This window comes from Penicillium canariense (genome assembly GCF_028826845.1).
Source record: "Penicillium canariense strain IBT 26290 chromosome Unknown utg000002l_segment0_segment0, whole genome shotgun sequence".
Classification (NCBI taxonomy): domain Eukaryota; kingdom Fungi; phylum Ascomycota; class Eurotiomycetes; order Eurotiales; family Aspergillaceae; genus Penicillium; species Penicillium canariense.
The window spans coordinates 3,104,058-3,127,538 of NW_026622729.1; the positions used below are offsets into that span (position 1 = coordinate 3,104,058).

The window sequence follows — 23,481 nt, forward strand, 5'->3', positions numbered from 1 at the left end:
CGAGTTTAGCTTGAACTATTGCCCTGAATCCATAGTAGCCATTACGCCCATCTCTTTACGCTATTCTTTTATTCCTCGATTCGGATCACTTAGGTTCAGACACTGTTATACCTTGGATGGTTTATAGTTAGTGAGCCTGCGTATCCAAAGACATTAGTCATGCAGCATCTGCGTTGCCATCCAAATTCTCGCAGGTATACAAATAATATATCGTATAGAAATTCCAATACATGCTAATGTGGTCTCAAAGACCTTAAAATATTTATCTTCTTCTAAGAATTTTCCTGCCTCCATATGCGAACAATGACTAATTTCTCCCACCCTGCCTGCATACCACTCGACCCAACAGTCTCAGCGTTCCAACCACCCCAGGCGCGAATCCGCTCCTTCACCTCATCAGGCCGGTTCTGTTTGCAAAGAAGCACATAAGCCACTCCACGATCAGACAGAATGCCGGGTATAGCGTCAAGTAACCGGTTCGTCGTCTCCATACCATCTGCGCCGCCCGCATACGTCAGCGACAAGAAGTAGGAGTCGCTCTCAAACTTGGCAGAACGAGACACGGATAGTGACATTGTAGGATCATTCTCTGATGCTGTTGGCAGACGAGGCAGCTCCTCTGTTGGAACGTAAGGAGGGTTGAAAAGAAGGACGTCTACGCTTCCCGGGCGCAGCGCCGTGCAGAGATCACTTGTGATAGAAGAGATGTGGACCGTCTGCAGATTCGGGCTGGTGGTGGTGTCTGTGGCCGAAGATTCTGGCTTCTGTTGCTCGGTCTTGATAGCCGTTGAAACGGTTTCTGTAGTTGCTATACAAGCATTCCTGTTCACGTCTATTCCCAACGTGAGGATATCCTTTCGTCCGAAGATTTGTTCCGAATGCGCTGCTGCAAAAGCTAGCACCACGCCGGATCCCGTGCCAGCCTCCACGATTAATGGTACGGAGTTGGATGAAGAATCTGATGATGTGCTGTTATTTTTCTGAAATCGTCCAGACAGCCACTTAGACTCTGAGGCTGAAGCGAGCGTGTCGAGGAAGAGATACGAGTCCTCGGCAGGCTCATAGATGGTGTCGAAGGAAACATGCGAGGTGTCTGGTGTGGGCAACATCTTGCCAATGAGGTCTGAAGTTTCAGATGATTCGAATCTCTCTTGCTGCTGCAATGTTTCTTTTCGGGAAACACAGGCCAGTCGCTGCTTGTAATGTGCCTTTTGACCCTAGTGCGGCTCAGATCAAGTTTTCGATCTGTCTCGGAACTCAATACAAATAAGACAAGTGGCGATATTTTTCAATCCAAACGTTCCAATAGAGGCATAGACTGTCGTTGACTGGCATCAAAGCTGTAGGGTCGCCAACACGGAAAAGCTCAAAGCGCTCCAATCAGCCCGACCCCACCGATTCGCTCCGCCGACTCGCCGCCTTCCGTCTCCAAAAAGTTCCCCAGGAAATTATGTCATTTCTGCCTCCGTGAACCTCGGCGAACCCAGCAACCATGCGCCTCACCCACCGTCTGCTCATGGCCACGCCGGCCTCAATTGGCTCCAAATCCAGCCTCAGTGAAGCTCTCGCTCTCCTCCCCCCGCTACAGCTCTACCGCCGCATCCTTCGCGTCCATCGCAAGCTCGACCCGGAGATGCGCGTCTTGGGCGATTCGTACGTGAAGAAGGAGTTTCGGGCGCATCGGACGGCGGAGAACCCATTGCATATTGTACGTTTCGATCGATTATGCCTGGGCCTGGACGGGGAATCAAGGGAGAGCGAGAAGAGCCGGAGGCGGCCTTGCAGGACTGCGACTAACGTCGACAATTGCAGATCGGATTCTTGACAGAGTGGCAACTATATGCGCAGAAGCTGGAGGGTGAAAACTGGGCTGGAGAGAAACTTGATAAGTCTAAACTGGACAAGCTGAGTGGTACGGTCGTTTGTGACCATCGGGCGGTTCGGAAGTGGCTAACATCGCACTCGCTCCAGACCAACAAATCGGGCAGCTCTTTGAGCTGATGCAGGCCATTCGAAATGACGGAGGCGAGGGTGAGGGTGAGGGTGAGAAGCAATAAGCAACTGAAACAAAGATGTTCGGCTTTGAGTTATGGAGTTTGAGTTGTTATGAGTTATGGATAGCGCCTCATGTTAGAGTCACGAGGGTATATGCCCCCTTCCGGCCTAAACACTGCGGAACCATTGCCCTTAGATTTATTGCTGGAGTGATACCTAGTAGTTCGGGGACTATTGGTCCTATGCTGCATTGACTTTTCGAGAACTCCGAGAGAGCCATTGGGAGATGCGGGCACTTCTCGATGCGGGCGCGGCTTCCGCTGTATATATATATTTACAAAATTAAAGCCGCTTCAACTGGAATTACCACAATCTGGAGCCCGGTACCTTCCAAGAAATTTGGACCAACATGTCCTCCTACCTCTCCATTTAATCACAAGGTGACCGCAAAATCATCTGTACACGTTTGCCTCTACTCACTTATCTACTCGCCCCTGGAGGCAACCTTAGGTAAGTCTGATTTCGACGAGTAGCCCCGGTAGTGATAGACCAGGGGGCACGCTTAAATAGGTGTGAAGCGGCAAGTGGGATGCGTTGAAATCGGTCTCATAAATCAGAAGAGCAGGATATTTGACATTCATATGGGCGCGCTTGAGACTGACTAACTGGAGGATATCGTCCTTAGTCCAGGGATCATTTCTTGCCAGTGTCTTGATATTCGTTAGATCATTCATTTCAAATAGGAACTCGAGAATGTTCCATATAATATTTTCCAGTAGATGCACCATCTGCATTTAGGTCAATGGTATGGATCCTAAGCAGCTTGAGCGATTCGCTTTGCTCCTGTAGCGAGGTGTATGAGTATCTCCTCGCCTAAAGTAGAAACAGTTGTATGCGAAGGCGCCAATGAAATTGTATTCGTCTCCCATTCCACCGGGATCCATTTCGAAAAGATTAGTGACACATGTATATGCGAAAGATATGAATGCCCAATAATAGGCGCATGGGCACAAAGATTCAAGTTCTGATAGTCTGACTTCTAAGAGGAAAACCAGCCACCGCATCCATTCGATCAAAGACTGGGATCATGGATAGTGCGATGATATGAGCAAGAGCATGCTGAGCTAGGAGCGTGTATCTCATGAACTGAGCCGTCGGTGGTAAACTGGCCTCAAAAAAAAGCGTCCGGGGGAGTCGAAAGTTTTTCGAAATCACCGCCATGAGAAATCATGCGTAGGCAACATTGCATTGCTTGCGTAAAGGGATATTTTGGAGCATGAGTCATCATCGATGTTCAAAAGTAAATTCATTTACCCAGCGGCACAGCCCTAAGATCAATAGTATTAAACCTAAAATGAGATCAAAAACCAGGTGCTTTGATGAAGGGTCTGTAGTTGGGATTGAGCAAAGTGAAAGTGTGTCGCTTAAAACTTCCACGTGCGCCTTCCTTTCGTGACCTTGAACGACTTTCCAGAGCAGGGTACGAAACTGCTGAACGTCGCAAGTTATATAAGGTGACTGCCCCTATCCCAGTCATAAGCTTACCAGGGATGCCCTTATCTACCCGAGACCGAAGAACACTGCACGACTGACACCAATCACGACTCGCAAATTCGTTATGTAATCTCAAACTCGGAGCGCGGGCCCGAGGGTCGGTGGGGAAAAGCCCGATTTTATACATCCGCGCCCTTCCCTTGACAATCGTCCCATTTGATATAAAATAGTACCCCCGAGCCCCAATTGCTCATTAAGAATCTTCCAACTCTCCTTCTCAAGACAAGCAGAAGGGAAAGAAAACACAAGTATACATCCACAATGCCTGCCATCCTGGAGGACCCCTCCTCCCGCAATGTCCCACCTACAGCCCACACCACCGCTGCACCCTCGCTAACCCAGCGACACACGACTCTACCCAAGGCGTCGGGGGTGGGCATGACTCTGTACCCCATTGCAGCGGGCCCGGCAAGTCTTCCGTGGGAACTGGTCAAGTTTCTGCACGCTGAATTCAGCGCTGAAATCGAGCGTGGCAGTACATATCCCATGGAGCAGCCGCTGGGGCTGGAGCAGTTTGCTGATTACTGGTTTGGCACGTTTGCGGTCGTGGCTGTTCTTGATGAAGAGGGTGATTCTGCCCCTGGTGGCGGGCTGAAGGAGGGTCGGGATTGGGCGAAGGTCTGTCTGGGGACATTCTATATCAAGCCAAATTACCCCGGTAAGTGCGCTCGATCGGGGTCGAGATTGAAAGCCGCACTTGGAATACATACTGATTGCCGCAGGCCGCTGCTCTCACATCTGCAATGCGGGGTTCCTTACTACCACCGCTGCGCGTGGCAAGGGGGTCGGGCAGCAAATGGGCGAGGCCTATCTGGAGTTCGCCCCGAAGCTGGTATGATTAGCCAACATGAGTGGGACGGTGTTTGCCGGCGCTAATCTGTAGACACAGGGTTACAAGTACTCCGTCTTCAACCTGGTTTTCGCCAACAATCCGGCTTCTATCCGCATCTGGGAGAGACTTGGATTCAGCGTGATCGGACGGGTTCCCAAGGCGGCGCGCCTCGCTAACAGCGAGGAGCTGGTAGACGCGTTGATCTTCGGACGTGAATTGGGGAATTAGGCGGCGTCATTTCAATCGCGCTGTAAATGGGAAATAGATGGGGTATTGGGATAGACATAGAAGACGGACATCTGTCGTCTACATGAATGTTGACAAGATGTGTTATACGAAGAAAGTTGTACGGATTTGGTCGTCTATAATTCGAGTTAACTTCTATAACCGAGGACAACAGGAATAAAACTACAGGGGATGATATTTACATCGATAGAAGAGAAGAAAAGCGGGATGGAAAAGCAGAAACCGCGAGTATAAAGCCCGAAGATAACACAAGAGTAAGAGGAAATCCAACGCTTAGACCATACCATGCAACAATGGGGATATCACGCAAAACCTAACCCTCAAGATCATCGCGCCATGCCCGCCTGCCAGCAAGTCTAGGAACTGGTAGGGGCGGGGCGCAATGCACAAGTGCAATAAACATAAGACAATGGGATAGAATAAGAGAAGAGGATGGGCGGAGGATGATTGGTAGAGAGGTCAGAGGTAAGTAGGTAGGTAGGTAGGTAGATGAGCAAGGCGACCGGAGGTGAGATGAAAGGAATAAGAGGCAGGAGGACGGGAGGAAGGGGGACGAAGCGGCGATTTATGGTCTCCACGGCGGTCGCGCATCGAGCTTCTTCTGCACGGCTGTTTTTTCTTTCTCGGGTCGCTTCGGCAAGGGAAGGAGACTGGTACGTCGGCTGCTAGAATGACCGAGGGCTGTACCCGGGCGCGCGGGTTTGCTGGGGCTCTCCGTTAAATCCTGCCCTTGGTATTGGGAGGAGAAACTGCGGCTGAAAGATGAGCCCATGCCGGCGAAGCTCTGTCGGCTGCGAGGAGTAGCAGACATGCCAGATGGTCTGCGGAGACGACTATAAGGTGGAGGGTCGAGCAGAGAAGATCGGGCGGGTGTGGGAGATGAGATGTTGCGGACTGGACTGCGAGATGAGGACGCCAATCGGGTTGACAGACGGCTGAGCGACCGGCCAGGACTGGCGGCTGGGGAAGCAGACATATCTCGACGGAACGGAACAGTCGACGACGGACGGTTATACACCGGGGTAGAGCCCTTCCGTTGAGTGCCTGGGGTGGTCGTGCTCAGATACTTATAGCCCGAATCCACATCATTCAGGTTGGTGCTATTGGTCCAGCGAGGTCGATTGGGTATCGTAGACGGCTGTGGTACACGAGAGGCCTTCCGCGTTGCCGGCGTGGGAGTAATAGGCGCCGTTGGTTTGGGGATGGAAGACTTGCGCCCAGTCAAGGTTGAGGTCACCTGGGGCAGACCAGATAACCGGCGGACCTTGGACATGGCCGAGCGCGCCGTAGAACTACCGACTGAGCTTTCACGGCGGCTTGAGCTACCCATAGGTGTCTTGTATCCACTGCCGCTGAGAATGACTGAGGAAGCAGGTGAGCTGCCGGGTGTATCGATAGCACTGCCGGTAGCCGGGCTGTCCATCGTGACGATACTGGAGATGGAGTCGCGCAGTTGCTGACCTCTCACGATCTGCACATCCTCGAGAGAGGCATCCATCACCCTGAGACTAGCTTTGAGGGCATCTGTCCGCGAAGTCATGTCGGACAGAAGTCGCAGCACCTCACCGTTCACGGTCAGTCGGTCATTGACACCCTTCTGGATGATGGAGATAACCCGCTCGATGGCCGGCACATAGTGCATCTTTTTCGCCTCGTAATTCTCGATCCGCTTGGTCAGGCTGCCAGGGTTATGCACTTGCGCGTTCGACTCTAGCCCTTCCTGCAACTTGGAAATACTCCGTTCAACCGAGTCAAACATCTTCTGTGCCTGGCTGCCCGCGTTGCGGAATACTATAATCCACTTGTCCTCGCCCAGCTCCTTTCGCAACGCTTCGGCATCTCCCTCGAGAACCTTATAGCTCTTCTCCAGACGACTTCGTCGGTCATCGAGCTCCTCACAGGCACTTGGGAAGAGACGATCTGCCCGCGATTGGAACATCGACAGTCGCATGGGCAAGAAATCCAAAGATGCCCGGAGCGGCTGCATACGGGCAAACAGGGCCATGAGATTGGAGTGGCTGGAGTCGTCTTGCGGTGTCTTGATGATCGGCGTGCCGGATGCTGTTGCCAGGATGGGGCCGATGTTCAGGCGATTATTGGCAGGAGACCGTCCCTTGGTGGGAGACTCCTCCACGATAGTCTCGAGCTCGTTGATATCAAGACCACTGCTGGAATCGCCATTATCCATCAGACTCTGGTGTCGCTTCTCCTCCATCTCAAAAATCATCCCGCTCAGGTTATCAATCTCCATGCCGACATCACCCAACACATTCGACCATAACTCCTCCCATTCCATCGCTAGTTCCACCTGCTCCTTCACCCCACGCAGTTTGCTCTTAATCTGAGCCCAATTCTGCAGGATGCTTTCCATCTGGCTCACAATTGTCTTCAAGTTCTCGGCATCCACGTTGGCGATATCGTCTCGAAGCTGCACATTCTCGATTGCCTTCACGTAGACATTGACCAAGGACTCAAAGCGGGTTATAGCCTTATCCACCCCTTCAAGACCCTCTCGCCCACCAGCCGCAGCCCATTCCACGTCATCCTCGGAGTCGAGACCACTGAGCACATCGGACGCCTTCCTAATCCAAATCTGGATCTGTTCCGCCGCACCGTTCAATGCCCGAACCGCGGCAAGGGCGGTGGAGATGTTCGCTATACTGGTTTCGAGTGCTGCTGGCTGTGGCAGAGGGATCGACGTGAGCTGAGACAGCTGGTTGCTGAAAGAGGCACGGGAGAAGGAGTATATTGATTCGGCGCGCTGCAACCCCATCGGATTGAAGTACGACTGTGAGTTAGAGGACGAGGAGAGCGCGTAGGCGGGCGGGGAATCCTTGAGTGGGCGCACAGGCACGGCCTCCACGGACCGCTCCTCGCTGCGTTTTGTGTCATCGACATATTTCTCGAAGTCGGTCCGCGTATCCTGGGCCTTGTCATTGGGGAGTGCTTCTGGTTCAGGGTCTGCGCGCAGCTGCGCGGGCCCGGGCTCCGCAGCAGACATGGATGTCGCCGGGGGTGGGCTGCTCGGTGTGTCAGGGACCGACACCGGGGGGTGAACAGCGGCCAGAACGGGCGGTTCTGTGCTGTCGACGACCGTGTCGGCGTAGTTTGACCCTTGAGTGTGCGCCTCGATAATCTCCTGGAGGAGTTCGTGGCTAGGGAGGTCGCGAGTGTTGGACGCACTCCGTGTCAAGTGGTGCGCTTGTAGGGTCGGGGATGGGGGTATTGGGCCACTCCACGCCTGGCCGCGCCTCTCAACCTTGATCGACAGGTCTTGGTGCTGGCTATCAAGCACCTTCAGGTGTTCTTCCGGGATCCGACCGACGTTGTTGGGGTTGCGGGGTGCGCTGTTCGCCTTGTTGGTCCCGTCGAGCAGCTTCACGCGGGCCGCGAGGGCGGGCGACAGGCGGCGGAAGATGCTCGGTTTGGCGGTATTTTTCTCGGCGCTGGATGGCTCTGTGGGAGGAAGGTCGTCGTCCGGGCCGCTGTGGTTGCTGCTGCCAATACTCCAGAGAGACGACTTGGGTTTCAAGCGGCGGAGAGGGGAGGGTCCGCGTTCATTTGGCGAGCTGGCGGCCGCGGGGGGCGGAGGGGAGGCGGACGTAACGGACACGCTGGCAGACGGTGCGATGTCACTCGCGGAGGCAGTTGGGCCGTCGACTGTGGCATGCATGGGTGCACCGTGGAGATGGCCGGTTCAAAGGGACAGGAGAAAGGTGAACGTTTCAGGCAGGGATGGACAAGGAATGTTTGTCGTTCGGGAACGTATCCCAATGATAAGAGATGGAGGACAGTTTTCCGCCTTCTCTCGGTAGCGGTCGATGGGTCAGGAGCTGGACACTGAAGGCTACATGACCAGGTTGGTGCACAGCTGAAGATTAAGGAGGATTGTCGCAGGGTGCCGTTAAATACTGGGTCGCAGTGGCGTGAGACAGAAGGGATGGACGATTAGGCATTGACTGCAGAAAAAGGGTACTTGGAGCTCCGCCTGGGCGACTCTGCCGGAGCAAGTACCCCCTCGGGTTTGGAGTCGATGTACTCAAGGGATCGGCACTGGTCGATCATAGGAAATAATCGGCCATACTTCGTCGCCAGCAGCGGCGTGATTACACTACTCTGTCATTTTCGGATGCTTAATGCTTACTGCCCTGGAGTGATTTCCATCTCCACGCCAATCAATCTAGCTCTCCGGACAACCCACATCTCAGAAAGGAGCCGGCATTTCAAGGGGCGCTCGGATCAGCGACCATGTGCCCTAGCGTCGCAAGAAACCGGCATTCACGGAATCACTGCGCGGTATGAGGCAGGGTTATACTCCGTCCGCCATCTCGCTATTAGCTAGAGCAGATCCAGCTCGGAGTCAACAACCAGGAACCGTCCACGGAACCGGGGCACGGGGACACCTTCATCCACGGGTTGCCAATGAGTGCAGCACACAATTTGTCAATGCTTGCGCATGGATGCAGGTCTCCACTCCTGCTCCTGCGAGAGGCTGGTCTCCAAGGACAAAGACGTCTAGACTATTAAAAGAAACAAAGGGAAATAATCCGTTTCTTTCACTGGGGGATATGATGACGCCATGTTCATCATCTCTTTCACTAGAACAATATGCATCGCGATTCCGAACTAAACCCACAAGCGGAGAAGAAAACCCAACACCAGACGCGGAGATGGGCAGAAACGGTCGGAGCCAATTCAGGGGTATCTAGCCAAGTGCCGTTGGAAATCAAGAACAATCATAGAAGAAAAAAAACCCAAAAAAATGAAGAAAGCCAAAAATAACAGGAAGGGCCGAAATGCACAGGGAACTCTTCATCCGCTTCAAATCAGTCCGGCACTCGGGGGCCGCCCCGGATTGGCCTCCATCCAATCCCGCACCAGCTCCTCGCGCACCGTCTTGCACCAGGCCAGCATCGCCGCGTCGAATTGTCTCCAGGCGACGTCGCTGGTGCCCTGGACTACCCCCATGACATCCACCTGCTGCCGCATCTCCCACCGCAACTCGGCAGCTTTGAGCCAGAACCGCAGGTTCTCCGCCTGCCGGTAGGGTTTGGCGATGTCCTGGTGGAAAGCCTTAATCTCACCGAAGTGGCGCTTCGACTTCTTGACCGCGATGTTGTGTAATTGGACCAGGATGCGGCCATCCACGAAACGCTCCAGGAACGGAGTGGGGAGCGAGTCGAGGGGTGCATCGTCGATGGCAGTCCATTCGGGCAGGGTGTGGCCGCCGGGCATGAGACTGCGGAGGAAAGACTCCTCGCGGGCTCGCTCCCGTCCGGCCCAGTCGCCCCGGGCCCAGTCCCAGTTCTCTCGCTCTTGCGCCTCCAGAACCTCCAGCGCCTTCTCCCGCACAAGCATCGAGCGGACGCCCGATATCCATCCCTGAATCACCTTGCGCTCTTCGTCCCGGAGGCCGCAAGCGAAGTGCCGCGCAGCCCAGCGCTTCAACACATCGAGCACATGGAACAGGTCCTTGCGAATATCGCGCTCCTTCTTAATTGCATCCAGGCGCTCTGGTTGTGGGTGGGCAGTGTAGTAGATCTTGGCGGCTCGGATGGCCATTGTCACATCATCCAGAATGCACATTCCTTGTGCCTCCTCTTTTGTCTGCGGGATTGGTGCCACGCGCGCTGCATCGTCGTCTAGACTCTCAGGGATATCCCCCGGTGAAAGACTGGCGCGTAATGGTGCACGGGGCGGGGGCTCCACGCCATTTTCAATCGCCTCGATATTACTTTCCGCCCGATCCAGGGCGACCTGCAGATCGCGGCGCAAAGAGATCAGATCTGGTGGGGGAGGAACGTGGTGTGTCTTGATGCTGTATGTACTGACGGTGGGGGGCAGCATAACCTCCCCGTCCTCCTCCTCGATATTGTCATCGTACCCCGCCGAGTCGGCCAGATCCGTCGGGCTGGCCACCAAATCCTCCATATGCTGCTCGTTCGGGGTGATCAGCACCCGTGGGAGATTGTCCCTGCCCTTCTTCTTGAACTCCTTGCCGCGGCCAGTCTTCCCCTCCAATAGGCCCGTGCGGGCAAAATAGTACTGTAGGTGGGCAATGCTGCCCAGACTCATGACACTGTCGCGGTGCCGGGCTGAGTCCGCGAATTCGGCCCCACAGGCGCGGACGTATCCATGGCGGCGAGACGAGGTCGAGATCGTCGAGCGGGCGTCGGTTGAGGTCGCGGACGAGGCGGAGTGGGAGGAGACGGAGGAGAAGGTGCGGTCCGGAGAGGAGTATGAGGAAATGGCCGGCGTGGCGGGAACAGACGGTGATGGCGATGACGCCCGGACGGGCACCGACGTGACTTGGTCGATGGACTGAGGCTCCTCCATGACTCTGTGGCGAGAGATTCTGAAACCGAACCTGTTGTCGCACCAGCACCCAGGTCAACGGTCAACGGTCAACCGTTCGATCGACGATCGCGGGAGAGTACACGCGATCTGTGGAATGTAGTCGCTGTGGACTATGAGGGTGACAGGTTCAGATGAATTCCAGAAAGAAGGCAAGAGCAAGTTCAAGCCCTGCTTTCTCGGTCGGATGGCCAACGGCGGAAGAGACCAGATTGAATGGAGGTTTAATGAGACGTGCAGGATCGACGGCCGAGAATCTTCTTTAGGCCAAAAGGGGTGTCGACGACTAACGGTAGTTAGTTTAATTAGGCACACGGGGGGTCGAGGGGGCCAAGGGTGAAAGGGGGAAAGCGGGTCGGACGGTACAGCACACAGACGGAAAATATTAATGAAGAGACTCTCAAATCCATTTCCCTTTAATCTGTAACCGTAGCCGGAAAGGCGGTTGTCCAGTCTAAACAGAATCCCCTGGATCTTTTTCACCATCTGAAGTATACACCCGCTACCCCCAAGAAGTATACGCCACTACTCGAAAGGACCAGACGAACCTGTTGCTGAATTGCCCGGTCGGGTTTAGCTCCGCGCCCCGCGTTCCGCGTCCCAACCGAAGGCACGAAACGGTCGGCGCATGGATGATTCCATTAGTGAACTAGTTGGTTCCATGCTGATTTGACGATAATCCATGAATCTAAGTCTAGAGAGAAGAGGTTGCATATGCCCCGGCCAACACCGTACCACCCCCCAAAAAAGGAAACGCAAAACACAACCACAACCACAACCACAACCACGTTTTATGGGCATCTAAAAGATGTCCTTCCGCTCCCAACCCGTCTGCTTCAGATTCTCGATACCCTTGCTCGGATGACTCTTGCTCGGGTCCCGGTACTGTGTCTGATAGGGATTGGGATCGACCTCCTGGTTGAGGTTGCCCAGTGTATGATTGACCTCGCGGTGCTTGGCCTCGTCGGCGCGGATGTAGAGCAGCAGGTCGCGCATAGTGCGCTGGTTCTCAGGCATCTGCCAGTATTGTACGGCGATCGCGGGTGCCTTGAGCTCATTCCATTCAGGCAATTGGCCATTCTCAAGATCCTTGATGGCCCGTGTGTAGGTGAGCACCGCCTCTTCTTCCAGATAGCCTACGAATCGGTGGCAGATGCGTGGGGAAACAAGGTAGGCCAGGAAGAAGCCGTTGAAGAAGACGCCCTGGGCGCCGAGAACCATGAGGCGCATGAACCAGCCCGGCTCAGCCAGTTTGAGGAGGGTTAGCAAGTGCATGCGCTCGTTGAATGCTTCTTCCAGGAGGGTTTCGATCCTAAAAGTACAGTTCTCAGTACATAACTATCGAGACTGTGGATTCGGCTCGGTGGGCACATACCATCCATTATCGCGCTTCATCCGTCGCAAGCTGCGCAGATGTCGCAGCATACCGCCAACCATGCCAGGCACACCCGCTACACTCTCCAAAAAGATGAACCGGGCCAGCCATTTTTTACCTGTCATCTTGAATTTCTCCGACGTCTCCTGTCCCGGCTCGGGGTGTTTGTATCCCGTCGCAAAGTCCATACCCCATCGAAAGACACGGACTGTGCCCAGGGCGATCCAATCAGACCAATTGGTGGCTTCGCGGTGTGCAATCTTCACGCTCTCCATCTGAGACTCGGTGTATCTGTGTATCTTTAGGTAAGCTCGTATCCGATATTGGCATGCGGGGATCTCTGCTTACACCGGGTGCACCCATGCCGACGTCACCTCTTTCACACCTGGGGTGGTGGGAGGTGGGAAGTATTCTTTGATCTGGGATCTGGGCGTTGAGGAGATAAATCGCTTGGAGGTGTAGGTGAATGGTGAGGAGCGGTTTCTGGCGAGACTGGAGGTGTTGAAGGTCGTGACTGCGACTCCGGAGTATGTCCTTACGGCCAGATGGAGAAAGGTCTGTGGTCGTGCAGCAACCCACAAGGGCGCTGTCGTCGAGAGTGTTGATAGCGAAGTCATTTTTGATAAGCCACAATGACTATCGACCGTGCAGTTGATGTTCGATGCTGGGTAGTCTTACTTCGGTGGTTGTTGTTTGAAGTATCTTGAAGATGAGCGGAAGGCTAAGATCTCAGGCAGCGTCTGTATCACATTTTATACTTCCAGAGACATGTGGCGTCTCACCCCCGATTTAATACGAAACCCGAGCAAATCCCATAAAAAATAAAAATAAAAAGGGTAAACCCGATCCACAGCGTCCCCGACAGCATGAGCCTTGGAAGGACCGCGGCTGTGCCTGGCAACAATGACGCTGGTGCTTATTGGCGGGCTATACGAAGGCGGCGATCGCCCTGTTGTAAGGACGATACCGCACCTCCCCCCACTTGGCCGGTGCCCGCTCTGCGGCTCCGATGACAGGCCATCGGATCCGACAGCTGGTGAGCGTGCCCTCTGTGAAACGTTCACGAACAAGAAGCAGCATCAACAAGCTTCCCATTATCTATGTGGCCGCTGTTCAATTATGGCCCTGATACGCACCCGTCATCCGATTACCGTCAGGCAGACCCTTTGGATACGCAGGTGACCTCGGGAAGAGTCGGGATTTGGCGCGCGGTTCAGCGTGGTCGCCCCGTCCGTCAGGCACTGAGTCATGGCCTCCCGAGAAAATATCGGGCTCAAGAGAACGGTCACTGCTTACGGGATCTTGATTTTTTTTGGGATGGATCTCACCGGTGGCAGATTGGGCAATGCCTTTTTCTTTTCGCTCGGTCACGAGGTAGGGAAGTAAGATGTGCGCGTCCGGTACTTGCCGATATCTTGCTCATTGTCTCTCATGGTGGGGATCCGAAGTAATGGATCCGGTATAGTTGCAATTATAAAGGCTTCCATGGGTCTCTCTATTCTAACTATTTGCGCGAAAGAAACCCCTGTACGCTTATGTCAACTTCTGTAACTGTCATAATCAGATAGCGTGGAAGGCCAAGGCCAAAATAAAATCATTATTGTTAACATAAGGTATTATCGAAGAACGAAGGTATCAAGGCCCCAACTTGAACCTTTGCCTTCACTAAAGAATACCAATCAAGCCCCCTGGTGAAACATCGAGTCCGCCGTCCGCATCACAAGAAACCGGTCCTCGCCATCTACCAACTCCATCTCTCGCTTCTCCAGTTTCACAACGTGGGCCATACGTGGTCCCTTATCAATCTGTTGTAGTAGCTTCTGCACGGTTTCTCCATCGCCCTGGACTTCACCCTCAACCTGCACAGTTGATTACGAGCAGAATCAGCACTAGAGCGGAAAGGCCCGCTCAGAATTCACTTACTTTTCCGCAGGTGGTGTTTCGAACCCAGCCTCGCAGCCCATGGCTTGTTGCGCACTTTTGGGTGAAGTCGCTATGGCGTAGCAAGGGTGGTCACCGTTAGCTCACTACTTGAACAAGATATGATGTCATAAGCCGGTGTGGGTGATGGAGTGCTTACCGGAAGCCGACTCCTGGAGGTGGACGTTAGTATAAAATTCCCATGGATTTTATTATCCAAGTAAGGACGATGGAGGCTGAGGTGGTGCTGCTAGGTGCATGAGCTTACCTTGCACGCTACCGTGGACCTTGAACGCGATCTAGAAACAGTCAGTTCTGCGGGGAAAAGTCATGCTGTGATGGCAACAAAAAGTTCGATGGCGATGCCAAGAAGGAGATTTTGAGAGAATTGGAATTCATGAATACATACCCTCTTGCTAGACATGTTGGGATGTGTTTGTGATGTTAATTGTGGAGTGGCGGATGGGTGGTGAGGAAGATGCCATGTTTCGTGGGGCAAAGCGCAGTGTGCTGATCTAATCTACTTCTACGCCGCGCCTAGGCAATGCAGGAACCATACCATCTCATTTTCTGATCTTGATACTCCTCAATGTCCTTGAATTTATTCTAAAAAGGTCGATGTACTTGACCGACACGTTTTTGAAAGGTGGATTACAACGAAGAAATTCAATCTATGTCATACATAGTACGGTGGAAGTGTACAGGATTGATGATGAATTTGAGTGAGTTCCACATTATTTGCAGTCGGTGCCTTGAAGCGCATGGCTTTTGAAGAAACAGGCAAAGAACATATCAAATCATATCAATAGTGCAAATAGGCGCAGGAAGAGAAACACACAGTCGAAAGAAATCAATCATCGACATCGCGAGGTTCATGATCCCTCCAATACTGCTCATACTCCTCTGGCGTCTGCCCGGGGACAGTCTCATAGCGAGTAAGGGGAGCCAAAGGAATACCAAGCTGCTCGTACTTATCCAGCCGTTTCTTGGTAATCTCGCGACTCTTGTTAATACTGTAGATTTTGATGCGATGCGCCGAGGAGGTGACATGCAGGCCCCAGTTCCATGCCGCGCGGACATTGAGAGGCTGCGTATTGAGCGAGTTGTCCCAGCATCTGCAGACAACCTCGATCCAACCCTCTACATCACATGGTAGATCGTATTCCCACGTTCGCCAAGTCCAACGACCCTTCTTAGACAGTTTCTCGGGGGGCACATCGTACCAGGTGAAACCTCCATCAGCGGACAGCTCGACTCGTTCGGGCCATCGACCTCCGCCCGAGTAGGCCCAACCCTTGCACTTGATCTTACCCATGTGCATAACAGCCTGCTTGGTCCAGGGCGACATGATAGCTGAGCTGACAGGCATCTCTTGAATCTGAATGCCGTCCGTCGGGCGCTGGTTGAACTTGCCAACCTGCTGGTTGAAGTACAGATACTCCCTGGCCTGGACTGGAGCGTGAGAGGGTTCCGCAATGGCCTTGATGCGATACAGCCACTTGACGCTTCGAGCACCGATGTATCCTAGAACGACGACCCGCAATGGGTAGCCGTGAATCTTGGGCAAGGGCTCACCGTTCATCTCCCAGGCCAGAATGACCTCGTTGGCCTTGACCTTGGACCATGGAACACTGACAACGTAGTTGCCCACCTCGAGGTCCTTGACATAGGTTTCGGCGCCATAGAGCTCAAGGTGCTTGGCGGGCTTGATCAGGCCACCACAGTCTTTGATCAGCTTCTTCAAGCTGATGCCCACATAGCGGGCGGTTCCAATGGCACCCTCGGCCCACGGGGCCTGAGGTACTTCGTCACCCTGACCACCGTATAGAGCGATCTGTTCGATCCGGCGGGTACCCGAGCACTGGATGGTGACAGTCTTCTCCATGCGGGGAAATCTGGACTCATCCATAAGATCGCTGAGGGAGTATGATTTGGGGTGTTGCACTAGTCCATCCAGCGACAGGTCCCACTTATCTTTGTCGATGATCGGGATGCCTCCATGGTTACGCACGAAGTGGAGTGGGTTCGGAGTGATCACCTTGGAGGTGACCAGTCGCTTTGGGGGCTCTCCATTGTAGGGGAACTGCAGAAGGTGCAGCATATCGGCATGCTTCTCACGAAGCACCGTGCGCCAGGAGTCGTCAGGGACAGTGGTGAGCTCTCCACCAAGAGCTGTATGCCACGCCTTGAAGTCATCGCCAGGAAGGACGGGGTTGGTGCCGGGGATGGGACCGAACATAAAGTCAGGGCATGCCGGGAAGGTCTGCGCAGTGAGGATCTTGTGGGCCTTGGCCTTTTTCTCCGGGTAGTTTTCCCACTCGACATATCTACCACGCCAAATCGTAATTCGTCAGCGACGGTGGTTGAGGTTATCCAACCTCGCCTAGGATAGCATACCCTTTCCAGCCCACTCGCTCTCGAGTGAAGAGCTTCTCGCGCTTGCCCACCGACCGAATGGCTTCTTCATCCTTGATGATCTTGGGAGGCGGTGGAGGATACAGATTGATAGTATCACTCCCGGTTTGATCAAGGATGGGCAACTTGTGGCCCGCCATGCCCTGCTCAATCTTCCACTCATCGGGACGGTTGGTGGTGTCCAATTCCACGCTGATCTCCATGGTAAATGAAGAATTGACAAGAAGTCACTAGATAGGGACCGGTTCAATCAAAACAATGAAGGCAATGAAGGGGTGAATGATGCGGAAAAGAAAGTTGGCTCAACAGACTGCTCCATACTTTAAATAGCTCGAGTGACACCCATGTGGTTTCCAATGCCGGCGATCGGCCGTGAGACATTCCACAACCCCCCTTCCTTGGCTTGATAGCATTGCGTCCTAGGAACCCCCCCGCGAAGATAGTTCTGAACCAATTACGCATCCAGGACATTCCGTCGGATACATTCATCTGGTGGCCCGGCTAAACTAATCAAAGGTTGTGATGACCTCACGACTCGTCACGCTGACTCTATATCAGTGGCGCGCAGCTACCCCCAGTGAGCAATCACATTGTGATCCTGCTTTTCCATGGCGATTGAATTCACATCATGGACTTCGGAGCTTCCAGACTTGAACCGAAGCTCAGATTTGGGAAGAGTCTGATAAGACATGCATCCAATGATATTTTGCCATTAAACTAGAGTGAGGTGATCGAGCCAGCATCATCCGTGAGGTTTGGAAAATCCAAACGTTGTGGTAGGTTTGACCAACTCCGGTGTAATTCCTTGCCAGGCTCAACATGACAGCAGAGCCACTTACTTGAAGTGGCATGATTGCAGTTAAACGAAGAGTATGAGGGACGATGGAAAGTCAAATACAAGCTTCTCGCCTTCGTCCATCGGGGTTGAGTGCGACTCCCAGCCCACTTCTGGCACCTTTGGTGTCCGTGCTCTGAAGCGGGACTCTCCCGGAATGCAGGGAGAGGGTCCCACATTGCCTGAGGTGGCAAACACTGCGTAAGACAGACACATCTGCTTTCCATCGGATGAATAGTACTTCCGAATGTAGACATTAAAACGGCTTTCAGTCCAGTCGCTCTTGTTTCTGATTTCGAAGAGTATAGGGCATCTGATCTGGGCGGGGCTAGGACGCCCGTCTTACCCCCTCTAAAAGCCTCACATCCAAGGGTTTAGGTCACGGCCCCTTCGATCGGCACGGGAAACACCCTAGGACCCACGAGGGCCGATTGATCTTGTAACCGCTCACCGACAGGTCGCAGTGAGGGGTCGATTCGTCTGGTTCAAAACCATTGTATAATACGCGACCCTGATGATAGGGCTGGACGATGGATGACAAGCACACACAACTTGGAAGTTTGCATATACTGAATTTCTTCTAACCGGATAGTATGACTCCAGGGCCAAGCTTCAGGGAAGCCATGCTATTCTAGGCAAATAGCCTTGATCCTTCACGGCACTCTCACTAGAGTTTAATTCAAACCTAACATAAACTGCCCGGAAATTAGTGAGTGGTACGACGACCATCATAGAGATCCCCGTCCAATTCCATTTCGTTAAATTCAAATACTACGCCATGATCATAGCGCTTATCAAATGCAATCGCTGCCAATTGGGACTCAAATGAGGGGCTTTGTAGAATTCACGAGCTCACACGCAGAGATGCAGGGATAATACTACCCACTGCTCATCGGCCTAATGCTCACTCGACAGAATCATCCGCCTAGTTTAGTCCCATACAGGGTACTTAGAGACTTGCTTACGTGGGTCTGGCGAGGGCGGGAGAAGCCTTCCGTTCTAACATTCCCCGATCCAGGGAACACTGACATCTAGATCTCCAACATCCAGCCCGCACCGTCTGTCGGTGAATTCTGGCCGCATGCCGCAATAGCCGACTTTTGATCTTGTACGAGTAATATCTCGTTCATTTATCCTTGGAACTAAAGGCTCATCCGCGTCCTATTGGTGAGAACACGAGCGCGTGCATGCAGCTCCGAACCATCCAAAGTCAAAATAGAAGGTCTCCGCACCATGCACGGTTCGCTAAAAATCCGTTTCCCTACGCCAGAAAGAGTCATGGACTGCTGCATTTCCCCGCTTAGCACCTGAGTACATAAGACTGGAGGTTCCCTGACTTCGTAGCTGCATCCTCGGATAGGATCCAAACCGGGGCGTTTCTAATTTAGAGCAAACAAACATCATGATGCTTTTTACCCTCCTCGCAGCTTCTTTCCTCCCTCTGGCAGATTTTGTCAGCGCAGAAAGAGTCCTGGGAGCTTATGTTTTCCAGCGCCACGGAGACCGGACGGCCAAAGCCTTTCCACCCACCCAGTTGACCGATCTCGGCTACGCGGAAGAGTATTTGACTGGCAGCTTTTTCAACAAGCGCTATATTCTGTCCGGCTCGGAGTATCACATCGAGGGAATTAGTTCTAGCGTCGTCAACTTAGCCCAAATTACCGCTAGCGCTCCACAGGACCATGTCATCCAGAATTCTGGCCAAGCTTTTCTCCAGGGACTTTACCCGGCTGTCGGTTCAGCTGCAAATGAGACTTTGCGCAATGGATCGACGATTTACTCCCCTTTTAGCGGCTACCAACTGATTCCTATGTCGGATGTGCAGTCTGGAAGCGGCAGTGAAGACAACACATGGCTCCCAAAGTACCTCTACCTGCAACAAGGCAGAGGTCAGCAGCAATGACTATTACTATTCGAGTTCATACCAGCAATTGCTGTCCTCCACAAGCAAACTATATCAGTCTCTCACACCTAACGTCAACGGCGCCATCTCGTCGAGCCAGCTGAGTTTCAAGAATGCATACACCATCTGGGACTTGTTACACGTGGCCACGATCCACAATTCTTCTGCCAACTTGCCATCCAATCAAATCATGCAAGAGCTCCTTGTCTTGGCCAACAATCACGAGTTCAACCTCGCATACAACAGCTCTGAGCCCATTCGTGCAGTGACGGGCATGACACTAGCCGGTGAAGTGCTAGCCGCTCTGAACCAGACGATTACGTCTGGTGGCAAGTCCAAAATGAGCATCCAATTTGGCGCTTATGCAACATTCCTATCTTACTTCGGACTCGCCGGTCTCAGCACCAATGCGAATTTCGCTGGAATGCCCGACTACGCTTCCTCGATGGTATGGGAGCTCGTCACAAATGCAACTGGCACGGGGATTCCCTCCCAATTGGAAATTTCCGTACGCTTCCTATTCCACAACGGTACAAGCATCGCGGGCTCAACGCAACTGCAAAGCTATCCGCTCTTCGGGCAATCCGCGGTAGAGATCCCATGGATGCAGTTCGTTAACTCCACAAACAAGTTTGCAATCACCTCTCAGCAGCAATGGTGCCAGGCTTGTGGAAATACCACTGGTATCTGCGACTCTAGCTCTGACGCTAGCACAAGTGCCTCCTCGACTGGATCGTCGACCGCGGGAATGAGTCTTGCAGTTGCCGGCGTCATTGGAGCTATGGTTACCTTGGGTGTTCTTGCAGGACTGACTGCACTAATAATTCTGGCATTTAACCTCCGGCTCGTGCGCAAGAGTACACTTGCTGCTATTAGTCGAGGTTCTGAAGCTTCTATCGTGCCCCTTCCCGCCAAGGCCACTTCCGCCTAATGATGTCGGGTACGAAACGGAAGCATATTTGATGTTCTCTTATTTGCTAGCTGTACCTTATTTGATCTCTATACCAATGACAGTCTGGCTTGTGGTTAACCCATTTTACGTCACCTCTTTTGAGTTGCTATTTTGTTGTCGGAAAATGCCGCGAGGAAGATAGGAACTTTCTTCTATTTCCTGCCTCTTATCGTAAAATCTTGCATGAACCTCCGATCATAAAGACATTGCTTATCGGCCGTGTGCGGTATGACTGCAAATCAGTATTAATGTCGTTCGTTTATTCATTTGAAATGGTCTGCATAATCGAACATTCTCGACAATATCACAGGTTAAAAAGTAAAATTACATATAAACGCCTCAAGGGCAATTCCAATAGAAGAAAACTACTACACAATACTTATATGGATTGTAACAATCCCTGAACTTTTAGCAATGGGTGCATTTTCACCGGATCGAATCCTCTACTTTGGACTATTACCTTTGACAGCTGACCTTCAGATTATGGTATTGATCACGATCTAGGTAGACTGGCTCCAAGAATTTTTAAGTGGAGCTCATTTTTCTAAGAGGCAGCATGGGTAGTGCACCCCTATATGTAAGCTGATAGATTTCATGAAGATGAGTAGTTATAGATCGATGTGCTATTCGCGGGAGGTGATTGGCTCGGGCCACCCTCCAGTTGGCACTGCCTCGGCCCCTGAGTAAACATCATCCCCAAATTCCTTGGTTCCCGAATCACCCTCACCTCGACTAGCCCTCGCTGCGCCATGCCCCTGCTATAAAATGCCTGCCTTTCTTTCCTGGCTCCGGCGCATCTATTCGCTAGACACCCTTGACACTCGCTTCACTTCCTCTGCCAGCACCCCGGCCAACGCTGCCGCTGACACGCGACCTCCCTCCGCGAAAGATGCCCGCGCCAATGCCATCGCCCAGAGCGCGCCGGCACCGCTCTGGCGCACGCCCGAGTTCTTCATCTACTACCTTTTCTTCATTACGCTCGTTCCATTGATGTTCAAGACCGTGGTGGATGCCTCGAAGGGTGAGTAGATGCTTGTCGGGGACATTGCGGGAGCACAGGGCGAGAGATGCTGACTGCAGATCCTCAAGATACTCACCCTATCTACTCTACCTACTCCCACCTCCTGTCACCGGGCTGGATTCCTGGCCGTCTAGTGGTGAGTTCTCAGACTTGTTCACCCGTAGACTCTGAGGCAGGTCTAGCTAACATCCACTGCGTCGATGACGGCAGGACAACTCCGATACCCAGTATGCGAGTTTCCGCGACAATATCCCCTATCTAATCTTGCTCCTGATTGCCCATCCTATCGTCCGCCGATTATACCAGCATTTTGGGAGCCGTTCAAGCCCTGAAACCAAGCGCGTCCACCCTTCCGCGGCCGCCGCTGGAGATGCGCAGCTGGAGCAGCGCATGCGCTTTGACTTCGGGTTTGGGCTAGTCTTCGTTACTGCGCTCCACGGCATCTCCGCGCTTAAAGTGCTGCTGATCTTGTTCATCAACTACAAAATTGGCAAGAACCTTCCCCGGTCCTACGTACCCGCGGTAACATGGACATTCAATATTTGCATCTTGTTTGCCAATGAAGTATGCGGAGGCTACCAGTTCGAAGCGATTGCAACAATTTTGGCGCCAGGATCAGCATTATCGGGGGAGAGGCACACCTGGCTTGTCGAGTGGGCAAAGAGCCTGGATGACTTGGGTGGTATCATGCCGCGATGGGAAGTTCTCTTCAAGGTCACCGTGTTGCGTTTGATCAGCTTCAACATGGACTACTATTGGAGCGGGGACTATCCTGCGGCGAGCCCAATTGAAGTAAGTCGCTTTATTCAAGTCGATATATAACTTCCGTCGCCTGAAATGAGCATGACTGACCGAGTTTTACAAGAAGAAACAACTCGACCCCGCCTCCCTGTCTGACCGAGACCGAGTGAAGATTCCCGCCGAATCGGCTGCATTCAGTATGCGTAACTATATTGCCTATGTGCTCTACTCGCCATTGTATCTGGCCGGCCCCATCTTGACCTTTAACGACTATGTCTCACAGCAGCGATACAAAGCGCCGTCCGTGACAAGCACTCGCACCATCCTTTATGGAATCCGTTTCCTCCTCAGCCTGCTCTGCATGGAGCTTATCCTCCACTACATCTACGCTGTAGCAATCTCCAAAGCCTCGCCTGATTGGTCTCTCTTCACCCCGGGCCAACTCAGCATGCTGGCTTTCTTCAATCTCCACATCATCTGGTTGAAGCTGCTCATTCCCTGGCGCTTCTTCCGTCTTTGGGCCCTTATCGATGGCATTGACCCGCCGGAGAACATGGTCCGCTGCATGTCAAACAACTATTCTGCCCTCGCTTTTTGGCGTGGCTGGCACCGATCTTACAATCGATGGATTGTCCGATACATCTACGTTCCTCTTGGTGGAGGCGGCGGCGGACGGCGTCCCGCCGGGGCAAAGTCATCTTCATCACCGCCATCATCAGGCCTCGGTGCCAAGTTCCAAAAAATCCGTAACTTTTTGCTGGTGTTCACTTTCGTCGCGCTTTGGCATGATATCAACCTGCGTCTTTTGATGTGGGGCTGGCTCATCACGCTCTTCGTTTTGCCTGAAGTCGTGGCTGGTATGCTCTTCCCTGCGAGTCGCTGGCGCTCGCGCCCGACGACGTACCGCGTCCTAAGTGGCATTGGGTCTGTGGGTAATGTCCTCATGATGATGATCGCCAACCTGGTCGGCTTTGCTCTTGGGTTGGATGGATTGAAGGATCTGCTTACAAGCCTGACGGGATCTTACTCAGGCGTTGCTTACATGGTCTCGTGTTGCGTGGTGCTGTTCGTGGGAGTGCAGGTCATGTTTGAGATACGCGAGGATGAGCTGCGTGCTGGTATCAACCTGAAGTGTTGAGCGAAAGTGGTATTTCTTAGATTTGCCCACTCAACAGGCTCAATGGGATCCTACTCTATAGTCGAGCCCGAAAACAGAACATTTATGAAGTTTGCGCATTACCTATTGTACAGTCGCCTTTGCCTTCATATTCATAAAGTCATGAAAGAGAAGATAGGGATAAATAACTCCCTCTTCCTGATAGTATACAGACAAGCCCC

At 52.9% G+C, this 23,481-nt stretch overlaps 10 protein-coding genes across 10 annotated transcripts; 4 read left to right on the top strand and 6 right to left on the bottom strand.

Annotated features, from left to right (window-relative positions):
* Positions 1-272: 272 nt before the first annotated feature.
* On the bottom strand, positions 273-1,109 carry N7482_004321 (S-adenosylmethionine-dependent methyltransferase; the record flags this gene model as incomplete). The annotated part of the gene is made up of 1 exon (XM_056686446.1): positions 273-1,109. The coding sequence occupies one exon, from the start codon at positions 1,107-1,109 to the stop codon at positions 273-275; it is 837 nt and encodes a 278-aa protein (XP_056545188.1).
* A 383-nt stretch (positions 1,110-1,492) lies between these two features.
* N7482_004322 (succinate dehydrogenase assembly factor 3) lies at positions 1,493-2,057 on the top strand (the record flags this gene model as incomplete). The annotated part of the gene is made up of 3 exons (XM_056686447.1): positions 1,493-1,708; positions 1,813-1,912; positions 1,972-2,057. 3 exons carry the CDS (start codon positions 1,493-1,495, stop codon positions 2,055-2,057), a joined length of 402 nt encoding a protein of 133 aa, XP_056545189.1.
* A 1,753-nt stretch (positions 2,058-3,810) lies between these two features.
* Positions 3,811-4,609, top strand: N7482_004323 (GNAT family N-acetyltransferase; the record flags this gene model as incomplete). Its single annotated transcript, XM_056686448.1, has 3 exons — positions 3,811-4,207; positions 4,272-4,381; positions 4,439-4,609. The coding sequence occupies 3 exons, from the start codon at positions 3,811-3,813 to the stop codon at positions 4,607-4,609; spliced, it is 678 nt and encodes a 225-aa protein (XP_056545190.1).
* Positions 4,610-5,192: 583 nt separating this feature from the next.
* Positions 5,193-8,300, bottom strand: N7482_004324 (KAR9 family protein; the record flags this gene model as incomplete). The annotated part of the gene is made up of 1 exon (XM_056686449.1): positions 5,193-8,300. One exon carries the CDS (start codon positions 8,298-8,300, stop codon positions 5,193-5,195), a length of 3,108 nt encoding a protein of 1,035 aa, XP_056545191.1.
* Positions 8,301-9,448: 1,148 nt separating this feature from the next.
* N7482_004325 (uncharacterized protein) lies at positions 9,449-10,963 on the bottom strand (the record flags this gene model as incomplete). The annotated part of the gene is made up of 1 exon (XM_056686450.1): positions 9,449-10,963. The coding sequence occupies one exon, from the start codon at positions 10,961-10,963 to the stop codon at positions 9,449-9,451; it is 1,515 nt and encodes a 504-aa protein (XP_056545192.1).
* An 819-nt stretch (positions 10,964-11,782) lies between these two features.
* N7482_004326 (alternative oxidase) lies at positions 11,783-12,973 on the bottom strand (the record flags this gene model as incomplete). Its single annotated transcript, XM_056686451.1, has 3 exons — positions 11,783-12,293; positions 12,357-12,647; positions 12,705-12,973. The coding sequence occupies 3 exons, from the start codon at positions 12,971-12,973 to the stop codon at positions 11,783-11,785; spliced, it is 1,071 nt and encodes a 356-aa protein (XP_056545193.1).
* A 1,062-nt stretch (positions 12,974-14,035) lies between these two features.
* Positions 14,036-14,700, bottom strand: N7482_004327 (acylphosphatase; the record flags this gene model as incomplete). Its single annotated transcript, XM_056686452.1, has 5 exons — positions 14,036-14,215; positions 14,280-14,349; positions 14,437-14,449; positions 14,545-14,575; positions 14,686-14,700. 5 exons carry the CDS (start codon positions 14,698-14,700, stop codon positions 14,036-14,038), a joined length of 309 nt encoding a protein of 102 aa, XP_056545194.1.
* A 426-nt stretch (positions 14,701-15,126) lies between these two features.
* N7482_004328 (sulfite oxidase) lies at positions 15,127-16,894 on the bottom strand (the record flags this gene model as incomplete). The annotated part of the gene is made up of 2 exons (XM_056686453.1): positions 15,127-16,603; positions 16,674-16,894. 2 exons carry the CDS (start codon positions 16,892-16,894, stop codon positions 15,127-15,129), a joined length of 1,698 nt encoding a protein of 565 aa, XP_056545195.1.
* Positions 16,895-18,928: 2,034 nt separating this feature from the next.
* On the top strand, positions 18,929-20,360 carry N7482_004329 (uncharacterized protein; the record flags this gene model as incomplete). Its single annotated transcript, XM_056686454.1, has 2 exons — positions 18,929-19,350; positions 19,391-20,360. The coding sequence occupies 2 exons, from the start codon at positions 18,929-18,931 to the stop codon at positions 20,358-20,360; spliced, it is 1,392 nt and encodes a 463-aa protein (XP_056545196.1).
* A 786-nt stretch (positions 20,361-21,146) lies between these two features.
* On the top strand, positions 21,147-23,281 carry N7482_004330 (putative glycerol:H+ symporter (Gup1); the record flags this gene model as incomplete). The annotated part of the gene is made up of 4 exons (XM_056686455.1): positions 21,147-21,402; positions 21,471-21,538; positions 21,613-22,194; positions 22,268-23,281. The coding sequence occupies 4 exons, from the start codon at positions 21,147-21,149 to the stop codon at positions 23,279-23,281; spliced, it is 1,920 nt and encodes a 639-aa protein (XP_056545197.1).
* Positions 23,282-23,481: the final 200 nt, after the last annotated feature.